At 37.6% G+C, this 23380-nt stretch overlaps 1 protein-coding gene across 1 annotated transcript in view; it reads right to left on the bottom strand.

Moving 5' to 3' along the window:
• Positions 1-23380, bottom strand: part of LOC306884234 (exportin-5-like) — a 125217-nt gene that overhangs the window by 29805 nt on the left and 72032 nt on the right. The window contains exons 27-28 of the mRNA XM_079439953.1: positions 10532-10635; positions 10388-10447 (exon numbers count right to left, since the gene is read on the bottom strand). Of these exons, the coding sequence (XP_079296079.1) occupies positions 10388-10447; positions 10532-10635 (164 nt within the window). The remainder of the gene's footprint in view (positions 1-10387; positions 10448-10531; positions 10636-23380) is intronic.

The raw sequence follows: 23380 nt of genomic DNA, 5'->3' as shown, positions 1-23380 counted from the left end.
TGCAATCCAAAATTTTAATAAAAATGTTACATGAAGACAAGTAAACTGTGAGTAATAAATTAATTGATACATTTTTAGGTAGCTCTAACAGTACTATTCAGGAAAAAAAAACACTATAAATGTATAATTTATAGCCACATAGACAGCAGCAGGTAAATTAAAAGTTGCTGTCACTTTCAGACCAAATGCATGGATATGACACACATCAGATTTTCAACAGTTAACGTACATTTAAATTGCCTCTTATGGGTTATGAAAGGGTCATATTTTGCTTTTGGGAGTCCACAACAACAGGTTGATATGCATGCAAGGTAAAAAAAACACTTTCATTTTCTTATAATATGCATTTATTTTGACCTTATTAGCTCAACAACTCCCAAACGATTCGCTCAACAATTAATTTGTCCAAATGATATGCTAAAGTTTCATGTTGACGTCAAAAAGAAAAGGATTCATTTTAAAAATGACTTGTTTCAATGATTCAGTCAACTTTCTTTTGAGAGACAATAACTTTATACACGGTGCGCATTCAGATTTAAAACTTTGCAGGATGTTATCAGCAAGAGCTGATAAAATGTAAAAAAAAACTGTAACTTGAATGCAATGTAAGTCGCTTTGGATAAAAGCGTCTGCTAAATGCGTAAATGTAAATGTTTTCATTCACTTAGAGCTGTGTTACATACTGCATGAAAGGTCATTTACTTTAAAATTTATTTTAATTCAGTTAAGACTGCACTTAAGAGCATACTCGCCAAAATGTATTGTGTGCAATTGTCCATTCAACTGTGTGATAAGACAAAGTGAACTCAGTTCGGTAATGGTGTACTGTCTGAGACATGGCTCTCTGTGGGCGCTTTGTGAACTCACAACAGTGTGTGAGTTCTACATGTACTTAACATTAAAAAGCAATAAAAAATATTCTAAAGTTTAAAGTGGGCTCCAACTCAGTTAACTTAAGTTATATTGTTGTTCTTTCTCAGGTAAACAACATTACTTGACTATTTAGAATTTTATTGACTGTGTAAATGCTTATAATATTTATAATAAGTTTTCAAGTCCATTCATTATTTTGTAGAGCACCAGCCACCCAATAATCACAATACGCTTTGTGAATTTTTCTTTTCTCCTCTTTACTTCTAGTTACAGCACAAAATCAGAACATCAGAAGGCATGTTGAAAGAAAAATAATAATTTGTTGAATTCAAGATTCAAGATTCAAGAGATTCAAGAGTTTTTATTTGTCACATACACAATTATACAGGGTATAACCAGCAGTGAAATGTAGGTCAGGTCCGCTCCAAGGACAGTGCAATTATATAGAATACAAATATTAAGAAGGAGAAGTACAAAACATAAAATAAAAGAATAAAATAAAATAAGATAAGATAAGATAAAAAATATAAATATAAATGTGCAGGTCAGTATGTTGTTGACTTGAATAGTAATAAGAGGAATGTGCAAAAATAATGTGCAAAAAGTTGTACAGGGTGTTTGAATAGCAGCAATATGAGGTAGAGAAAAATTATGAATAGCTTATTGATATGGTGATATTTACATGGAGTCAAGTGATGTTATGACACAGAGTTAGAGTTTAGGAGCCTGATGGCCTGGGGGAAGAAGCTCCTCCTAAGTCTCTCAGTTTTTGCCATCAGGCTACGGAAGCGTTTACCAGATGGAAGCAAAGTGAATAGTCGGTTACCAGGGTGATTAGAGTCCTTGAAGATTTTAACAGCTCTGTTTTTGCAGCGTTTGAGGTAGATGTCCTGCAGAGAGGGGAGCGCAGACCCTGAGATGCGCTCAGCTAAGCGCACAACTCTCTGTAGTGCTTTGCAGTCCTGATTGGAGCTGTTTCCATACCACACTGAGATGCACTGAGTCAATACACTTTCTATGGTCCCTGAACAGAAAGTTTTCAGGATTGCTGGTGAGACCCTGAATTTCCTCAGCTGTCGCAGATGGTACAGTCTTTGCCTGGCTTTCTTAACCTGTGATTGGATGTGTGTAGTCCAAGTCAGGTTCTCGGAGATGTTTACGCCGAGGTACTTGAAGCTACTCACCCTCTCCACAGGGGTCCCACTGATCCTGAGAGGAGAGTAGGGCTGCTGCTGTCTCTTCCTAAAGTCCATGATCAGCTCTTTAGTTTTGCTCACATTCAGAGAGAGACAGTTGTCCTGGCACCATGATGTGCTACCTCATCCAAGTATGCGGTCTCATCGTTGTTGGAGATGAGGCCCAGAACCACAGTATCATCAGCGAATTTGACAATAGATGTGGAGCTGTGAGAGGACACGCAGTCATGCGTGTAGAGAGAGTAAAGCAGGGGACTCAGGACACAGCCCTGTGGGGCTCATATGTTCAGAGTGATGGAGTTTGAGGTGAACTGGCCAACTTTCACCACTTGAGGTCTGCCGGTGAGGAAGTCTTGAATCCAGTCACAGAGTGAGGAGTTTAGGCCGAGGTCTGTGAGTTTAGATGCCAGCTTGATGGGGACTATAGTGTTGAAAGCTGAGCTATAGTCAATGAATAGCAGCCTTACATAATTCCCATTGTTGCTGTCCAAGTGTGTGAGGGAAGAGTGGAGAACGTGAGAAATGGCATCGTCCGTGGATCTATTTGGGCGATAGGCAAACTGAAGAGGGTCCAAAGGATCAGGGATGGAGGAGCAGATGTGGCTCTTTACAAGTCTCTCAAAAACCTTCATGACTATAGATGTGAGGGCAACTGGGCGATAGTCATTCAGGCAAGAGGGTTTATTATCCCTGTGTTCTTTGGCACAGGGATAATAATGGATTTTTTGAATGAAGTGGGAACCACGGAGGTAGCAAGGGACTCATTAAAAATGGAAGTGAACAAACCAGCGAGCTGATCGGTGCAGGACCTCAGAACATGGCCGGTTATCCCATCAGGTCCGGCTGCTTTCCTGACGTTCACTCTCTTTAGCGCCCTCCGAACCTCATCCTCCGACACGGTGATTACAGGATCGTCGCTGCTCTGCCTGTTGCTTCCTGACTCGCTGGTCGGCAGAAACGCGCTGCCGCCATTGCCATCGAAGCGGCCATAGAAGATGTTTAACTCGTCGGCCAGCAACGGATCTGCTCTCACCTCCGCGTAGGATTTGTTTCCGAAGTCACAGATGGTACTCAGTCCCTGCCACATCCGTCGAGAGTCGTTGAGCTGGAAATGAGACTCAATTCTCTCTCTGTATCTGTGTTTGGCGGCTCTTACTGCGCGTCGGAGAGCATAGCACGATGCTTTGTACTCGCTCGTATTCCCAGACAGAAGAGCCTCATTGTAAGCGGCAGTGCGTGTGTTAACCGCGGCACGGATTGTTCCGTCCACCCACGGTTTCTGATTGGAGAATGTCCTTATCGTTATTGTTTCTGTAGCTTGCTCGGTTAGCGTGTTTACAAAACTTAATGCTACATCCGTGAACTCGCTGACGTCAGAAGAACTCGCCCGGAACATGTCCCAGTCGACGTCATCAAGCGCCGCCTGCAGCATAGTCTCTGAGTGGGAGGACCAAGGTAAAATATTTTCCAAGGTAACACTCATTTTACATACAGCACACAGTGGAAATGACATGAATATGGCAGTGGGCAAATGCATAAAGCGCAGCATAATTTAAATGCACGAGTTTAATGTTTGTTGATCGCGAGACTCCAGTGAAGCTGAACTCTCCTCCTGTCTGCATTCAATTCACACAGATCGACCGTCAGTCACACAGAGAACACGCGATAATGCAGGATTCAAATGTACGCTTCACAAGATCACAACTGGATCCGACTAAGTTTGCAAGGTTTGTGAAATTAAATGTTCATTAGTCATTCAAAGATTTGTTTAAATGATATAAATGTGTATTTGCTGAATGCTGATGGCAAACAAGAAAGTATTATAATGTTTGCCTTTCTATTACTAATAATATAAAAGCAATCGTAATAATACTTTTGGTATACATTTAATTCATTTTTTTAACCGTTCTATCTGATTATTAGACAGACTTCTATCTGTATTACACAGAACTATTAACGACAACATCGAACAAGAGGGAGAATGTGAGCACTCTTTCTCAGCGTCGTCAAAATAAAAGTCCCTCCTCGAACACATCGGCTAAACAGGAAAACTTTTCAGCCGATGCCGATATTTCGGCTGATATATCGGCCTTGGCGATATATCGGTCGACCACTAATTAAATTCATAAATTCATGTGGAGATTAATGTTTTAAATATAAAATTTTGAGTACAGAATTATTAAATGATTTAAATAACTGAAATTATACACTAAAAATTCACTCAATTGATTTATTCAGGGTGGCTCTTTATGAATGGGTAATCATGAATCACTACTCTCTGCACCGGAGGTTCCTGAACGAGCCTTTGTTTGTATCCCGGTGTTAGAAAAATGGTGGCATGGTCCGATTTGCCAAAAGCCGGTAGTGAGCGGGCTTTGTAGGCATCCTTGAACTAGGTGTAGCAATGATCCAGTGTGTTCGGTCCTCTAGTTGGACAGGATACATGTTGATGGAAGTTCGGCATGACCTGTCTGAGGTTGGCTTTGTTAAAGTCCCCCGCGATGATGAAGGCAGCGTCAGGATGTTTGTTAATGTAGCCGCTGAGCACATCGTGAAGTTTAGACAAAGCCAAGCCGGTGTCCGCCTGTGGTGGAATGTACACAGCAGTAACAATGATCGATGAGAACTCCCGGGGCAGATAAAATGGGCGGCAAATAATGGAAAGATGTTCCAGATGAGGCGAGCAGGAACGCGACAGAATGGAGATATTCCTGGGATCACACCATTTCTTGTTGATCATGAAACACACTCCTCCGCCCCTGGATTTACCGGCCTCTGCTGTTCTGTCCGCCCGAAAGACAGAGAAGTTATCACTCGGCATTACAGCAGTGTCCGGGACCGAGGACGAAAGCCACGTTTCTGACAAACAAAGGATGTTACAGTCCCTAATGTCCCGTTGGAAACTAATCCTGGCTCTAAGATCGTCCATCTTATTCTCCAAGGATTGGACATTAGCGAGGAGAATGCTTGGAAGAGGAGGACTGTGAGCCCTTTTCCTGAGGCTGACTCGAATTCCAGCACGCTTCCCGCGGTGCTTCTTGATCCGTCGTCTCGGGGGTTATTGTTCGTCTCTGCGTTCCGAAGAATCTCCAGAGGCCACGCAGGATTCGTGGATAAAGTGTCCTGAAGCAGGTTGGTGTAGCAGTTTCCAATGTCCAAAAGTGTTTCTATGTTGTAGGTGATCAGTGCCGACGTGAAATGTGTAAAAAGAGAAAGTAAAAGTAAGTAAAAAAGTAAGTTAAAGCAAAATCTCAGTGGAGCGACCCGAACGGCGTCCGAACACAGCGGCGCCATCTTGGGAATGATGGATGAATGAACATAAACATGCAGTATGTCAAGAAAGAACAGTGTCTGCTTTTAAACAAATACCGCATTTTATTCCAGCTTCTTGCATTATTATTTTATTTTTTATCAACACTTGAATGTGGGTTGAGAAAAGCTGAGAAAAATCATGTTTGTGTCAAAGACTACATCCAGATCAGGTTCAGAACTTCCATCAAAACATAGATAGAACAGATTGCTTCCATTGACACTCCCAAAAGATGCACAGTCCTATACTACTGCCTGGGTTGACATTTTACTTTATCTCATTTCATTAACGTTAGGCAGTTCTAATTTATATGCTGCTTAATGCTTGATGATCGCGTTATTTTATGCATCTAGCGTACATCCATATGTTAGTGTTTGTTTCTGCTTATCCTTTGCCTGTGTTTTGATCCAGAGATTCTGTACATTTTCAGAAGATGCAAAATTGCACCCCCTACCGTATAACAGTGAAAACACGGAAAGCTAGAAAACCGTCAATGGTAGAAAACGTTGTTTCATAAATTGTTATGAGTTAAAAGTGTATTGGGTGAATATTAGGATTATTAATATCTCTGGCCAGTTTACTGGACAATCGGTACGACCAGTCACTTAATCCAAATCTTATCCAGGACTGGGTCACAGTGGCAGCAGGCCAAGTAAGAACACCCATACGTCCTTTTCCCTGGCCACTTCCTCCAGTTCATCCTGGGGAATCCTAAGGCGTTCTCAGGGCAGCTGATAGCAGTGGCGTGCGGTGGTGTTTTAAAATGAGGAGGCAGTTTTATATGCGTGTGTGTGTGTGGGTCCCAGATACACTTAATGTTGTCACATTTTCCTGGGTAAATAAATTTTACATAAAAAAAGAGAACAAATATAATTATATTTTGTATTTTATTCATATTATTTTTATTTTATTTGATCTTTTTAATACTAATTATACATTTTATAGTGTTTTTATGCATTTTTATATTTATTCCAGAATAATGACTAAAGGCAGTAACAATTTGAAGAACATTCCGGAAACAACAAGGTTTCATTAGTTAACATTAGTTAACATGAACTAAGAATAAACAATAGCCTACTTCTACAGCCTTTATTAATCTTAATGTGAATTTCAACATTTACTAATGCATTATTAAAATCAAAAGATGTGTTTGTTAACATTAGTTTATGTACTGTGAACTAACATGAACTGTAGGCTAAAGGCTAAATACTGTAATAAATGTTAATTGTTTGATCATGTTATATTAAATGACACCTTATTGTAAAATGTTACCAATATTTTTTATTTGTGAATGATGTTCAGCTGTTCTTTTTAATAGTCAACTTATTTTCGGGTCATCATCGTCATAAAAGCAATGTAAACACTGCCACAGACACGAAGATACATCTTTCATTTCATCACACTGAATGCTCACTCAAAATTTACGCAGTCATCACGTTTTCAGACCATTTCAAAGATTTATTTTGACGTGACACAAAGCAGTGATATCTAAGCAGGAGAGTTGTTTACTTTATAATTAGTTAATAACGCCATCATTTTCTTAATTCAGGCCGAGAGCTCGCACGAAAACAAGAGGCGGGATTTACCGCAGGAACCAATCACATCCATTCATAACCGATCATATCCAATTATAACGCGATGGAGGCATTGCCTCCTCTCACGTGACTTCCCCCCATTCATTTCAATGAGCCTCCAGAAAAGTCTCCGCACGCTTTAGGGTCTCTGCTTTAAGCTTATGGACCGAAGGGAGGCAAGCCTCTGATTTAACTTTACCTGCGGGTGTCGCTGTTTGACAGCGCTACTTTATAAAAACGAGTGACTTTTATACTTTTAATGCCATATTTAGTCATATTTGCGATTTATGTTTGTAATATTGATTATTTTCTCATCCAGTTTTTTGAGGAGACACTGTCTGTCTCTCTCTCTGTCTTTTCCCAGGTTGGACATGGCTGGAACATCTCCACCGGAGGGAGGCACCACCTCAACTGGTGAGGAGAGGAGCAGGGGCTCTACTAAAATCTGAGAGCCCATCCTGATTATGCAAAGAAACTTTTTCTCGCTCAAAATTACACCTATAGAGTCTAACTTCATTAGCTGCAGGGGTTAAAGCAAAAAAAAAAAATTGACTGAATTTTTCCTTGGACATAACACCATTCAACAGCCATTAAAAAATTTAGGCGCACCTTCTAATCAATAATAAATTCTGATCAAAAATTAACCTTCCTAATACATGGTGACATTTGACAAGGGGATTTGTAAATGCATTTTCCTAATTTTATTAAATGTATGCAGCATTTCCTCTAGGATTTAGTCCAGCTTTGGTAGCAGGACTATTTCCCATGGACCACGCCCCGTCCCCACCCAAGAATCACATGCACTAAAAATTTAATTTATTTGAACTAAAAAAGACAAGTAAATAGTAAATAATAAAATAAGAACAAATAAATTAATGACAATCAATAGCACAAACAAAAACAATAAGATACAAATTAAATTAACAGTACTTAAATTTTTTCAGTTAAGTCTAACTACAATCTATTCAACTGTAAAATAACACTGGATTTTACAGTAAAAATTTAATTAGTTTAATTGAAAAAAAGTCTTCACTGTATAATGAAAGACAGCAGCAAGTTTATTTAGGCTGCTGTCTCTTTTAAGACCTCATGCACAGATCTAATATACTGTTACACAGGGCTCTTTGCTTACTTTTCTTTTTAGGAGCGCTTGTCCTCCTAATTAAAAAAAATTTAGGAGCACCTTCTGATAAAAAATTTGCCCTCCTAATACGAGGTGACATTTGACTCCTTAAAGTGACTTACAGAGGTATTTTCTTTTTACCTTTGTAATGGCATCATTTTCATCCATGTCAAATTCTAAAATTTGTTTATAAACTTTTTAAAATTTATATTTAAAACAATATAATAAGAAGTAGAGTAAGACAAATAAGTTACCAATCATATTACGTTAGTATTAATGAAAAAATTATTTGTATTAAATGAGGCTCAGCGGTGTCATGAGTGCAATTAAATTTAGTGGTCGACTGATATTGTTTTTTTGACAGCCGATGCCGATATCTTGGAAAGCAGGGTGGCTGATGGCCGATATAAATTTATTTTAATTGATATTTAAGAAATTTGAAATCATTAGGAAATGGATTAAAAAATAAATGTTAAAACATTCTTGTACATTAGATGACAAGGTATTTTTTATAAATATTTAATAAAAATATAATTAAAAAGGAAGTAAACACTGTAACCAACAGGGCACTCAGTATTCTGGGAAGTTTGTGTGCATTGGGAATATTTTTTCCAAGGTAACACTCATTTTACATACAGCACACAGTGGAAATGACATGAATATGGCAGTGGGCAAATGCATAAAGCGCAGCATAATTTAAATGCACGAGTTTAATGTTTGTTGATCGCGAGACTCCAGTGAAGCTGAACTCTCCTCCTGTCTGCATTCAATTCACACAGATCGACCGTCAGTCACACAGAGAACACGCGATAATGCAGGATTCAAATGTACGCTTCACAAGATCACAACTGGATCCGACTAAGTTTGCAAGGTTTGTGAAATTAAATGTTCATTAGTCATTCAAAGATTTGTTTAAATGATATAAATGTGTATTTGCTGAATGCTGATGGCAAACAAGAAAGTATTATAATGTTTGCCTTTCTATTACTAATAATATAAAAGCAATCGTAATAATACTTTTGGTATACATTTAATTCATTTTTTTAACCGTTCTATCTGATTATTAGACAGACTTCTATCTGTATTACACAGAACTATTAACGACAACATCGAACAAGAGGGAGAATGTGAGCACTCTTTCTCAGCGTCGTCAAAATAAAAGTCCCTCCTCGAACACATCGGCTAAACAGGAAAACTTTTCAGCCGATGCCGATATTTCGGCTGATATATCGGCCTTGGCGATATATCGGTCGACCACTAATTAAATTCATAAATTCATGTGGAGATTAATGTTTTAAATATAAAATTTTGAGTACAGAATTATTAAATGATTTAAATAACTGAAATTATACACTAAAAATTCACTCAATTGATTTATTCAGGGTGGCTCTTTATGAATGGGTAATCATGAATCACCGACTCACTAGATTCATTCAAAAACGCACTTTCATTCATGAATGAAACACTGCTGCGTTTGCTTTTAGAGATGCGCAGCGGCTGAGCTGTTACTTTATTTGGAACTATTTTCGTTAATGAAACAGAACAAAATCAGGCAGTACTTGCTATTGAACTGTTATATTAAAATCAATATCACATTTGCAAACTCCCTTAATAATTATTAAAAGCTGTCACTCTCATCGCGATCTGTGGGCGCACAGAAAATGAGAGCGCACGAGTGAGTTCTCAAGACTCAAAAGCACATGCAACTGATAATTTCCGTCTTCTGTCATCGCGTTATAATTGTGGAACCTGTGGGAATGAGTAGAATTCTAAATAGCTGCAATCCCGTGCCGAAGTTCACGTTCTGCTCTGTGTTCTCTGCTAATAACCCAACTGCGAGCGGTGTTACTATGTTGTCAGTGAGAAGCTGCAACTGTGGCGGGGATGATTTTTGATGTGCCGGCAGAACAACAACAACGCGCTACATGTTTCTTCTCCCCTCATTTTTTTCCAATTGACGGAAATCCATTGTAGCAACATAAACTTTAATCCCTGTAGCTGTGACCTCTGTAAAACCTACTATTTTATCCAGCCCCCATTTTCAATAAACACAAGTTTAAGATATTGACATTTTTATTGTCCCTTGCACCTATCCTTTTTAGGTGCAAGGATCTCTCCCTTGCACCTATCCTTTTTATTGTACCTCTAGAGCTAAATATTTCAAATATTGACATACCAGTCCACAGCACTTCAACCACTGTTCTGCATCTTGGTCCCTGTTTGAGCATAGCTGAGATTTTTGCTATTCTTTATACCAAGTCATAAAGAACTGTCTTCAGCAAAAAAAGAACAAGACATGGAAGAGACTCACCATCTACTTCCTCTTTGTTTGCAGATAGCTCTGGAAATTTTCTTGTAATGCAAGTCACACCTGGAAACATGTTAAAGTTTTTTATCTTTTGTATAAAAAATTCAATCAAACTTGAAAAGCTTCACATGCATAAGGGAAACTTACTTAGAAGGTCCATGACTTCCCGTGTGACCAGCCGCAACAGCTGCTCTTCCACCATTTCCTGAGTGACATGGTTCTCTTCGTAGGCCTCATCCTCCTCTTGAGCACTAAAATATGAATAACAACAATAAAATAAAATAGAGCTGCAAGCAGTAATTAAGGGAACAAGCACAACAGAGACAAAACAAGGAGGTAAGCAAACATGGCTGGGAGCATCCGACCAATTAAAATATAAAACATCACGTGTAATGTGCAATTGCCTATAACTTATGACCAATTGGTGGTGCTACCACCAAAATGATGTGGTGTGGTCAGTGTTGGGTGAGAGTGACACAAGATCCATCTGGCATCATGCCATCAGCTTAATGATAACTTGTACAGTGGTGGCCTAAATAATTAGAACACTATTTTCACCAGCTAAACAATGGTTTTAAGTCCATTATTTCTATATTTTGCTATAGTAGGAAATAAATATTTTCAAACAATATCAATATTTTAAATTTTCAAGCCATTTAGATTTTTTTAAAATCACTATAAAAAAAACAAACACACCAAATATTTAAATAAGCCACATTTTTTATTTATATTTACTGTACATCACTTGCTCACCAATGGATCTTCTGCAATGAATTGGTGTCATCAGAATAAGGAGGAGAATTATGGATTATCAATATTTTGGCCAGATACAATAATTTAAAGATAAACTTAATAATGAATATAAACTCAATAACTTAATTATGAATTCTTTTATTACAAACATACAGAATTTCAATTCACAAGATGTTAATTGATGGTCTGGAGTTGTGTTGATTACATGTATATTATGGTGATGCTTTTAAAGCAGTTTGAACTCTCATTCTGACGGCAAGTATTAACTGCATAGGCTCCATTGGTGAGTGATACAAGGGATATATTGCTAATTTTTTTCATTGTTAATGTTAATTTCAGCATTTACTAATGCATTATTAAAACTTTAAAAGTTGAACCTTACCTTTTTTTTTAAACCTTAAAAACATGTGTTTGGTAACATAAGTTAACGCACTGTGAACTAATATGAGCAAACAATGAACAATTGTATTTTTATTAACTAACATTAACAAAGATTAATAAATAGTGTAATAAATGTTTTGTTCATGTTAATTAATACATTAACTAATTTTAACAAATGACACCTTGTTGTAGGGTATTAACAATATATTTGATGGCTTTGCACATGATATATAATATACAGCTGCATTAAAAAAAAAATATATATATATATATATTTTGTGTTCAGTGTACTATGGACAATCCAGCTGTTTTTCAGCTCCTGTTGGAACAGGGGGAGTGCTCCCTTGAGGACCATACGAAGAAATTACAGTCTGTCAAAGAAATTACAGTCCCTCCAGTTTTTCGCGATTTCTGAATACAATGCAAAATAAACAAAACATTTTTTATTCTGCATAATTCGTCATTTAACCACAAAATAATCGCAAAAATAAAACACCTCACATAACATTACTTTATAATGATCTAACCAGAGGTGTAAAGTACTTGAGTAAGTGTAACTAATTACTGTACTTAAGTATCTTTTCGGGTACTTTGTAGTTGTACTGAGTATCAAAGATATTAGCAACTTTTACTCTACTTCACTACATTTTTAAATGAGTATCTGTACTCTTTACTCCACTACATTTGAAATGAGTGCTGCAGTTACACATTACATTTTGCATGGCACCTAGCTTTTCTGCAGCAATTTATTTCTGCTACAAAAGATGTGATATAGTATTTTCAGTGCCCTGTAGTTGGCAATATCTTGTGCGTTTTGCCCTTACCCAGACTTGTCAACAAGGCTACTTTATGTGAATGCGAGCTTCTTAGCCAGTAGTTGTGAATCACAGGTGTTTTATAAATGAGATGAGGACATGTGGCAATGAGGCCTAATGAGCAAATTCAGTGCAAGAAAACTTTGACTTTTTAATTTTACTTAACATTATTTTATTTATCCGTTATACTGAAGATACCTTTTTTTTTTGAAGGATATTGTTTTTTTGTTTGTTTTTGTAATTTTGCAGTGTTTAGTTTTATTTTGGTTTCAGAAAATAAGCGTGATTGCTCTCCTCACAAATCAGCTCTTTCTTGTTTTTGTTGTGTTTTCTGTGCCTTGTCTTGGACTTTTATGTCACTTCCTGTCTCCCGTGGTGCTTGTAGTCAGTTTGTATCTTATCTTGTTCAGCTTGTTAGCCTCCTGTATACTGTATATACAGCACTAGTGTTTCTTTAGTTCTTTGTGAGTTGTTGAATGTAATGGTTGTCTGTTTCCCCGTCATTCTGTTCTTTGTTCCCTTTGGTTTTTGGCTTATTATTTGTTCTAGTTTTTCCATGAAATATCTGTACATAGATCCTTGCCTCTGCCTGTTTTCCCCAGCTTCTCCACAACATTACAGTTTTTGACTGGCATGTCCCTTTGACTTGTGTATCTTTGAGCCTATATTTAGTATAAGTAAAATACTTAAGTACTGTTAAAAGTACTGTTAAAGATACTCTAATACTTTTACTCAAGTTGTTTTGGAATTGGTGACTTGTAACTTGTAGTGGAGTAATTTTCACTGTAAAGTATCTGTACTTTTACTCAATTATGGTTTTCAGGTACTCTTTACACCTCTGCATCTAACTGAATTATCTCTAATTTAATTAAACGTAACACAGACGTGATGACGTCTGTGAGCTGTGTCTGTGAGCAGTCTGTCAAGAAAGAAAGTCTACGATCGACTACCATCTAAGCGGGAGCAAACATCTCAGACAAACAGACCTGTGGAATCAGGGCAGCTTACCATGTCGGAGATGTCTTCAAGGATGATGGCCGCTGGACACGACCGAAATGAAGCAAGCAAAAGTGACACTTGTTTTATATGGCTGGGAAGTATGACGATTTAAGTGTCAAATTGATAAAGATTTTTTCTTAAACTCGTTTAAGAAACATGATTGAATGACAACACAAAAAGTATGATATACTTGATAGTACTAAAAATAGTTATTCAGAGCCCAGTATATCGCGAAAGAGATCTCAGTTCTCTCAGTCAGACTGAAACACGGTGTGTGCTTGCTGCTTGTCAGTGCGGGAGATTTGAATTCCATGTTTACCGCTTGAACAGTCAAATACACACATTACTTCAAAATGTCCATCTAGTGAGTAGGCTATTTACGAAAAACAATCGGCAATATCTTGAGTGAACAAATGTTTTGGGGGAAATAACTGATTGGGATGTGTGTCATATGCTACCTGTTAATCAGCAAAAAAAAAAATAATTAGTGCTGTCAAAATTAGCGCGTTAACGCTGGTGATTATTTTTTTCAGTTTAACGCATTAAAAATATTTAACGGCGTTAACACAGGGGCGGGGCTAGTGTTGGCCACCCAACTCATAACTGCTGCCTCTGTCTCTTTTTTCTTGCTAATTTAGTCACAGAACGTCTTTACGAGCATTTCAAATAGGAGATGTTTCAGACACGTGCTTCAACTTCACTTCAGCGTCAGGCGTGAGTCAAAGGAGCGCGGAAACTGTACTGTACTGAACAAAGGCGCTGCCGCGCGCTGTAGTAGCCTTTATCATTTCATATCAAAGCGCGAAAGAAACGATGTGCATGCAATGTCGTGGTCAGTTAAGTCATGAAGGTGATTAAAACTGCCTTAAAACTGTGCTTGCGTGAAATATATGAGTCACATTTAAGAACATGTCTCTGAAATGGTTTTCAAAACTGTCCTGCACTTTCTCACTCATCTAACACACTCGTCAGATCATTAATAGAGACTTTAAGACCTGAAGTGGGTCAGAAAATGTAAAGTGAGTTGAGAGAAAACACGATGCGTGTCAGATCCGCCTCGGCAGCTCTTAAAGAAAAAGCAGCCAAAATAACCTATTAACCCAGCTGCTGTGATGTCTGTTCATCTAAGAATAAAAAAAAAAAAAAAAGGAAATCAATAACTTTATAGCTTTAAGGACTCATCTGTATTTAATTTAGAATTTAGTGTTTGATAACTTTATTCAATTTCTGTATATTTCCTACTTGCTAAAGGGTAGCTAAATATGACATTGGTTATACTGTGTTTATGAGAAAATTGTTTAAAGTTCACTTAAATTAGAAGTTATTTTTATTAAAGTCTAATAAATATTCAAATTGATGGCTTTCAATTATACTGTAATGTTGAATGGCAATAGTCAATGGTTAAATATTAGGGAAAAAAATATTATTTTATAGAGACATCAATATTGGTGTCAGTGATACTGGCCTTCATTCATTAAAAAGATACCATTAATCAAATATAAAAAATATACCGTCTTTATGTTGTTTCTACATTAATTTGAAGATTAAATGTGAAATTATTGCAATATAAAAGTAGATTTAAAAAGTTTAATGTTAGGTGGGATTAATCGTGATTAAGTTCAGGAAAAAATTGTGATTAATTAGTTTATTTTTTTAATCGATTGACAGCACTAAAAAAATATATATATTTTTTTTTAAAGTACATAATCCTAAGAACTGTATATATCTTTGTTGTATTTATTTGTCCTGTTTTGTTTCCTTTTGTCATTTGTTTCTTTGTTCTTATTTCATTACTGAGAAAAAAATAAATAAATACAAAACATTATATAATAATAATAATATAAAATATATACTATTATTTCAGATTTGTGAAGACGGGGTAAGGCTGTGCACCGCGCTCAATATCATCGTAAGAAGAATGGCATCTAGGCTAATATTAGTCTGTTTCTTTCTTATTCTGAGGTCACCGTAGCCACCAGATCCACTCCGTATCCAGATCAGATGGTCGATCAGCACCTAGAGAGGACCTCTACAGCCCTGCATGTCAGTGGAGACCAGGACAACTGGATGAGCCCCAGAGACAGATGCCTAGTGAAGACCTCGTCTCCTAGATGGTTATCGGGACAATTAGTTCATTATCGGCAATGTATCGGATTCGATTATGAACACGATATTGTGTAGCTTGTCAGCGAACTACAGCTCTGTGTAGTAAATGGTGTTCCATTTGAAAGCAGGTGATGGACATTTACTACTAATCACAGAAGCGGCTTTACTGGTGAGACACGCATGACAATCGCATGCTATTAATCATGCAGCCCTATTGGGGACACCTAATTTCCAGCGATATTGTCGACTTGATTGCACAAATACGATTAGAACTGAACTGACCTGGATGATGACATCACTGAATTCAACGATGAACTGCCTTTAGCTGAAAATTGAGTGTTTACTATTGTCTTTTTGCATTACCGACACACTATTTTCCTATTTGATACTGTAAAGCTGCTTTGACACAATCCGTATTGTTAAAAGCGCTATATAAATAAAGGTGACTTGACTTGAGTTAATTTGGTAAATGTGATATCATAAAAAAAACCCACAAAAAAATGCAAATGTGTCACAAATTCATGGAAATTACCACTACCATTTTCATCGCTAAAATCACACAAAAAAAAATTGTTAAATCCTGGAGGCACTGATGTTAGAAAAGGTAGTATCATCACAACTATTACTTCTTAGAGAACAATGGGTGGGTGGTGATGGCACAGTGGATAAGACACATGCCTTTGGTGTGAGAGACCCGGGTTCGAATCCACTGTGAGACACCAATGTGTCCCTGAGCAAGACACTTAACCCCTAGTTGCTCCAGAGGCGTGCGACCTCTGACATATATAGCAATTGTAAGTCGCTTTGGATAAAAGCGTCAGCTAAATGAATAAATGTAAATGTAAATGTAACAATGCTATATGTGAGGATTTCCAGTCAGGTTTTAGACCATATCATAGTACCGTGACTGCTCTCATTAGTGTTACAAATGACCTGCTCTTATCATCTGATCATGGTTGTAGCTCTCTATTAGTGCTACTGGATCTTAGCACCGCGTTTGACACTATCGACCACAACGTTCTTTTAAATAGACTAGAAAATTATGTTGGCATTAGAGGCAGTGCACTGGCATGGTTCAAATCGTACTTATCTGACCACCATCAATTCGTGGCAGTAAATGAAGAGGTATCATACCAATCACTAGTGCAGTAAAACTGCATTTTTCCATCTTAAAAACATATGTAAATTACAACCCATGCTCAAATGCAGAAACATTAATTAATGCGTTCATGACCTCGAGGCTAGATTATTGTAATGCTTTATTGGGTGGTTGCTCTGCGCGTTTAATAAACAAACTCCAGCTGGTTCAAAATGCAGCAGCTAGAGTTCTTACTAGAACTAGGAAGTATGACCATATTAGCCCGGTTCTGTCAACACTGCACTGGCTCCCTATTGAATATTGTATGCATTTTAAGATCTTGCTAATTACCTATAAGGCCCTGAATGGTTTGGCACCTCAGTATTTGAGTGAGCTCTTATCACACTATAGTCCTTCACGTTGGTTACAATTTCAAAACTCTGGCAATTTGATACCAAGAATATCAAAATCAACTGCAGACGGGAGATCGTTTTCCTATTTAGCGCCCAAACTCTGGAACAATCTACCTAACACTGTTCGGGAAAGAGACACACTCTTGTCAGTTTAAATCTAGATTAAAGACCCATCTCTTTAACCTGACTTACACATAATATAAATAAAGTTTGATTGATTACACAATACACTATCGCATTTCTATAATTCAAATCCGTTACAGGATTGTTAGGCTGCATTAATTAGGTCAACAGGAACATTTCCCAAAACACCCGATGTACTTGTTGCATCGTTAGAAGAATGGCATCTATGCTTCTTCTCACTCGTCTGTTTCTCTCTCTTTCTCCGTCTCACTTGTCTGTTTCTCTTTTTCTCCGTCTCACTCACCTGTTTCTCTCTCTTCTCACTTGCCTGTTTCTCTCTCTTTCTCCGTCTCACTCACCTGTTTCTCTCTCTTTCTTCCCTTCACTCGCCTGTTTCCCTTTCTTTCTCCGTCTGACTCACCTGTTTCTCTCTCTTCTTCTCACTCGCCTGTTTCTCTCGTCTTCTCACTTGTCTGTTTCTCTCTTTCTCAGTCTCACTCGCCTGTTTCTCTCTCTTCTTCTCACTCGCCTGTTTCTCTTATTCTCACTCGCCTGTTTCTCTCTTTCTCCATCTCACTCATCTGTTTCTCTCTCTTCTTCTCACTCGCCTGTTTCTCTCCTTCTCACTTGTCTGTTTCTCTCTTTCTCAGTCTCAATCGCCCGTTTCTCTCTCTTCTCACTCGCCTGTTTCTCTCTCTTTCTCCATCTCACTCATCTGTTTCTCTCTCTTCTTCTCACTCGCCTGTTTCTCTCTTCTTCTCACTTGTCTGTTTCTCTCTTTCTCAGTCTCACTCGCCCGTTTCTCTCTCTTCTCACTCGCCTGTTTCTCTCTCTTTCTCCATCTCACTCATCTGTTTCTCTTTCTTCTCACTCGTCTGTTTCTCTCTCTTTCGTCTCAATCCTTTTGTTTTCTACATGTATCGCTATCTTTTTCTTTCTTTCTACCGTCTTTTAATGTGTAACTTGCCGCTAACTCTCTCATCTGTCTACACTGTCGAGTCGCAATGTTTACCAGACTTGATTGGCTGAGTGGTATCACGTGGGATGGCTTAACTCGTATACTTTGCAGGAGCCTGTAAAGTTCGGACATGTGGCTGACCATTTAACATGTTGATTTATTGATTGGGTGGAGAAACAGAGCAACACCCCTAGCTAAGATCATTTCTAATTGGTCATCCTAAGACATCCTTTGCGACGAGTCAGAAAGCAGAGTTTAAAAACTGTTAAAAACTCTGCTGTTGCGAGTTTCGTGTACTCAGTTAAGTTTTGCCACCACACCTTGTCTCCAAGTTCAACTCGAGTCTGTGACCGCCTCAAAATGTCTACCAGCCACAACTCCACATCCTCAGCCAACCCCCAAACGTTGGCTTCCCAAGACGTCACTTCAACGACTACTGAACTCTCAGCCAATCAGCAACCTCGGGAGACCCCCTTTCTGAAAAGACGACGACAAAAGGGAATCCCTTAGCAACGCAAGCAAGTAACCTCCAGATTCTAACTGAATTGGTACATTTAATACAAATTTTAGCCTCATTGAGAAACTCAAAGCGAGGGTTAAATAAGTGATTGATGGTTGTTCAGGTCTATGCAATTGTACATATTGCTGTAAACTTGGGATATCACATTTTCATTCTCTTAAACTCATCCTTTCCTTACTTTCTCTCTTTCTGCAACGTGTGAATGCTTGTGTTCATGTGTTAGATTAGTTTACATGTCTTAGATTTATCAAACAAAGCCTTGTTTATATTGAAAAGTTTAGTATCTTGTGTTTTGTGCTTACAAGTTACAAGTCTTAATCTGCCGATCTTGTTACTGTGCTATTAAATAGTGTTTTCACTATATTTTGGATTTTAATATCCAGGGCAGAGTTGATGTTACGGCTCATCCACTGAATCGCTGCTGACTCAGTGATCAGCCGTAAAACAGTGATTCTGTTCAAATTCCCTATAAAATCATAAATGATTCCCTTTGAGCTTAATTAAACTGTTTCCCTTTAAATTACATATTACGTTTACATTACAATGTATACAACTTTTTAAAATATAAAATGTAATTTTTTTTTAATGCCGGTGTGTGTCAGCAGATTCGTGTTGGAACATCCCAGCTGAAGATAATGAGGAAATTATGTCTCTCCCTTTTCCCTCATAGGGATGATCACTTCCATTTGGAATTTGCCCCGTGAACCGTAAGCGTACCGTGCCACCCGTAACACATAAATACATACATATACATACATATATATATATATATATATATACACACACACACACACACACACATACATACACATACATATACATATATATATATATATATATATATATATATATATATATATATATATATATATATATATATATATACATATATACATACATACATACATACATACACACACTTCAAACTATTTCAGACTAAAAACCATCAAACTTAAAACTTTTTTAAACTTAAACTTTTCAAACTTTTTGGTCCAGCTTCCTTAACTTAAAGTTTGTCTCGACAAACTTTTTTTTATCTAGATATAATCTATTAATTTATCTGTCTAATAATGTCTAAAAATATAATTATATCTACCAAGCTCTGATAATGTATGGAATATTATATTAACAGACTTATCCAAATTATAATAAAACAATAGGCCTACACCTTTAGAAGCACTGATGAGTCTGTGATGTGATTTTAAAGATACGGTTCATCCAAAAATTAAAATTCTGTCATAATTTACCTAGGTCATTCTAAACCTGCAGAAAGTTTTTCAATCTCTTGAACACAAAAGAAGATATTTTGAAGAATGTGGGTAACTAAAAGGATTCTGGTCTTCAGTAACTTCCATAGTAGTCACTGGAGACCAGGAACTGTTTGGTTACCCACATTCTTCAAAGTATCTTTTTTTTATGTTCAACGGAAGAAATTAATTATTACAGGTTTGGAAGAACTTATGGGTAAGATGAAAATTTTTTCGTTTTTGGGTGAACTATCCCTTTAAGTCAGTCCAACGTGAGCAACTGAATGCTTCTCTGCAAACTGTTCGTTCATCATTAGTTACTGGACAGACCCATTGATAACTTTCCTATTCAGCCCTACATCTGGAGAGCCTCATGTTCAAAGGGCAGATGTGAGCTCTAGATGTTTTAAATTGCGCAGGTTTAGCGCATGCTGCGCTCGTGAGAAAGGGCAGAAGCTGTGCGCGTTCTGGAGACTCCGTCGCTACAGAAACAGATGCCAAAATATGTCGCACGCAAATGAACTTTTCTAATACTTCTTTTGAAAGTGATTTCATTATAATTGCTATTAGTATTACAGGTGCATCTAAGAAAAATAGAATATCGTCAAAAAGTTTTTTTTTTTTGTAACTTATTAACAATGACCCCACGAGTTTCCCTTTCAATATAAGTCCAACATAATGTTAACTCACTGCAGTCAAGCCAGCCACCACCTGGATTTTGCTGCGTGTCTGTTTGTGGAATTAAGGTATTCCGATACATTAAGCTTCCAAAAAGCGGCATCATCAGCTTTTTGGCCACGCCACACATTCCTACCATAATTCCATAAATAGACGAACATTCAAATCCAGGTGGAGGCAGGCTTGACTGAGTGTTTCGCAGATGACAGCCCACTTGACCAAGGTGTTAACCCCATCCCTTAAAACTGCCATGTCATATCACATCAGTCACATCACATTTCCCGTAGCAGAAATCAAAAGTTAGCATCTTTCTGCAGTCCAGTAGATGGAATACGTTGTCACCTAGTTGGTGAGACGCAATGCTATAAATATAATTAACAATGTCTCTGCCTTTTATTCTCACAATGAGTTCATACTCATTTGCTACTTGTTACTATTAGTAGGGCCCTATGATTTCCACGATGCAGAAGATGCAATCGCGGAATCCAAGCATTAAAACAGAAATTACTGTATAATGCGGAAATTGTCATATTTTTGATGAATAAATAAAAAATAGGTGAGCACACTTAAATCAAGTTGCGATATAGACTAATCTATGTGAACATTAAACTGCAAAAAGACTTAAATACAAATCCTCATGTTCATTTGATTACCAGAAAATACACAACACAGAATCTGTGAAAATTTTTTAAATTTCACAGAAATGTTCTAAATAAAGTTTGTTAAATACCCTGCCCTCCATTTACATATCATAAGTGTTTGATCACCAGATTTGAGTCATCATTGCAAAAAATATGTTTATGCATACAGTATATATTCTGTTTATGTATATACTGTATTCTATATACAGTACCAGTCAAAAGTTTGGACACACAAATAGGAAGTGTGCCCAAACCTTTGACTGGTACTGTACTATAATATACACAAAGAATATCGCCCGATATATCAACATCACCCTTTTTTTACTCCCTAATATCGGCCCCCAAAAACCCATATCAGTTGGGCTCTACTCAAAAGTGGAGGCAGATGTGAGCTTGAAGGGACCTACACACATCAATACAGAGCAATGGGCGAAAAGTATAAAGTAGTTTTAATATTATAATATCCATCAGCGTCTGCGGATCATTAATATATCTGCACATAGACTGATCCGCTGATGGACATGGCTTTTAAACGCTCCCATGTGTTTCTGTGTGAGTGCTCGGTGAAGAGCGTGAAGCGATAATCATTGTAGCCAATCACAGTCATATCTGTTAAGCACGTGAATACAATGACCAATCAGCACTGTTTAAGAATCTGCTCAACAGCGCTCAAATGTTAGCGGGAAATGGACATTTTTAAATTTTAATTACCGAATGGTATCACGGTCGGTGCTTTTGACAACACTATTTCAGAATATAACTCATTGACTTTAACACACTATGACCTTTCTGAGATCTAAGATCCATCCAGCAATGTTTAAACCAACATTAAACTGAGATATAAATTTTTCTATTAACAAATGTGGTTTAATGGTGTTAAAAGCAGAAGAGAAGTCTATAAATAACAGTCTGGCACACGTTTTAGGTTTTTCTAAATGTTTAGGAAAACTAAAGGAAAGCTGGTTTGTGTCGGCTAACTAATACTATCATTTTTGGGTGCCTGGATTCCAGTTGATTCTACAAATTTCAGAAATCTCTTTGCTTTATTACTGGACTAAAAACCTCTGCATGTAATAACTTAAAACACTGTCTAACACTTGATGGCTGCTCTGTTAATTATTCGTAATCAGTTAAGAACCTAGCTGTGCTATTTGATAGCAATCTTTCTTTTGAAAACCATGTTTCAAACATTTGTAAATTCGCATTTTTCCTAAATTATCTAAATTATGAACTATGCTCTCAATGTCAAATGCAGAAACATTAAAGGGGTCATATGATGCTTTTTTAAAGATCATTATTTGTGTATTTGGTGTAACAGAATATATTGACATACTTTAATGTTCAAAAAACACATTATTTTTCAAATACTGTACATTATTGTAGGTCCTCTATGCCCTGCCTCTCTCAAACGCTTAGTTTTCTACAAAGTCCCTCCTTCCAACAAGCACAGTCTGCTCTGATTGGCCAACTGGCACACTGCATTGTGATTGGCCGAACACCACAAGCACTCGTCGGAAATGTAACGCCCCTTTCCGTAATCACGAGCTTCAGCTTTCAAAATAAAAGCAAAGACAGTTAGTAATGGCTGTGTCCAAATTCAGGGTCTGCATCCTCCTTAGGATCCTTCCTACCCGGTTGAAGGAGGAGGGATCCTCCGACGTCCGCAAAACCCGGAAGTCGGTGTTTGTGAATTTGGACAGCCTACCCTTCTTTCAGTTCCCTCCCTTACCCGTTGCTCATATCCTGTCGCCTAGCAACCGTGACAGCGCCAAGCAAGAAGCGGGAAAATGGACAAACAAAGAGTTATTCTCCTCATTTTAATTATTTTGGAAGAAATAAAGCAATTAAATAAATTAAATACTTTCTTTGCTCGTTGTCGGAGAGTTTTTTATATCAGACTACAAGACAGTCACATCCAGGTAAGCCATTATAGCCTATTTTTATTTGTTTTTAAGTATTCTACTAATTTCTCCTACAAATTCATTGAGCCGAAGCATAAACTTTAGCTTGTTTTGTCAGAGAAACTCCTCTCCCACTCCGCTACCGCTCGCTTCGTCCGCCATTACGCTCTGCCGAAAAGAATTATGGGATAGGTAGGACGGGAAAGGATCCACCACACCCATCCTTCCAATTCGGGGAAAAGGAGGACGTATTTGTTGGCCGCATTTGAAGGATCCTACGAATTTGGACAGCCTTCGTCGCGGCGCTGTGACGTAACATCCTTCAAATGAGTACTCCGAAGGATGCAGACCCTGAATTTGGACACAGCCAATGTCTTTAGTTT

The sequence above is a fragment of the Barbus barbus genome (assembly GCF_936440315.1).
Source record: "Barbus barbus genome assembly, chromosome: 18".
Taxonomy (NCBI): domain Eukaryota; kingdom Metazoa; phylum Chordata; class Actinopteri; order Cypriniformes; family Cyprinidae; genus Barbus; species Barbus barbus.
This window is presented reverse-complemented; position numbering and strand designations above follow the sequence as displayed.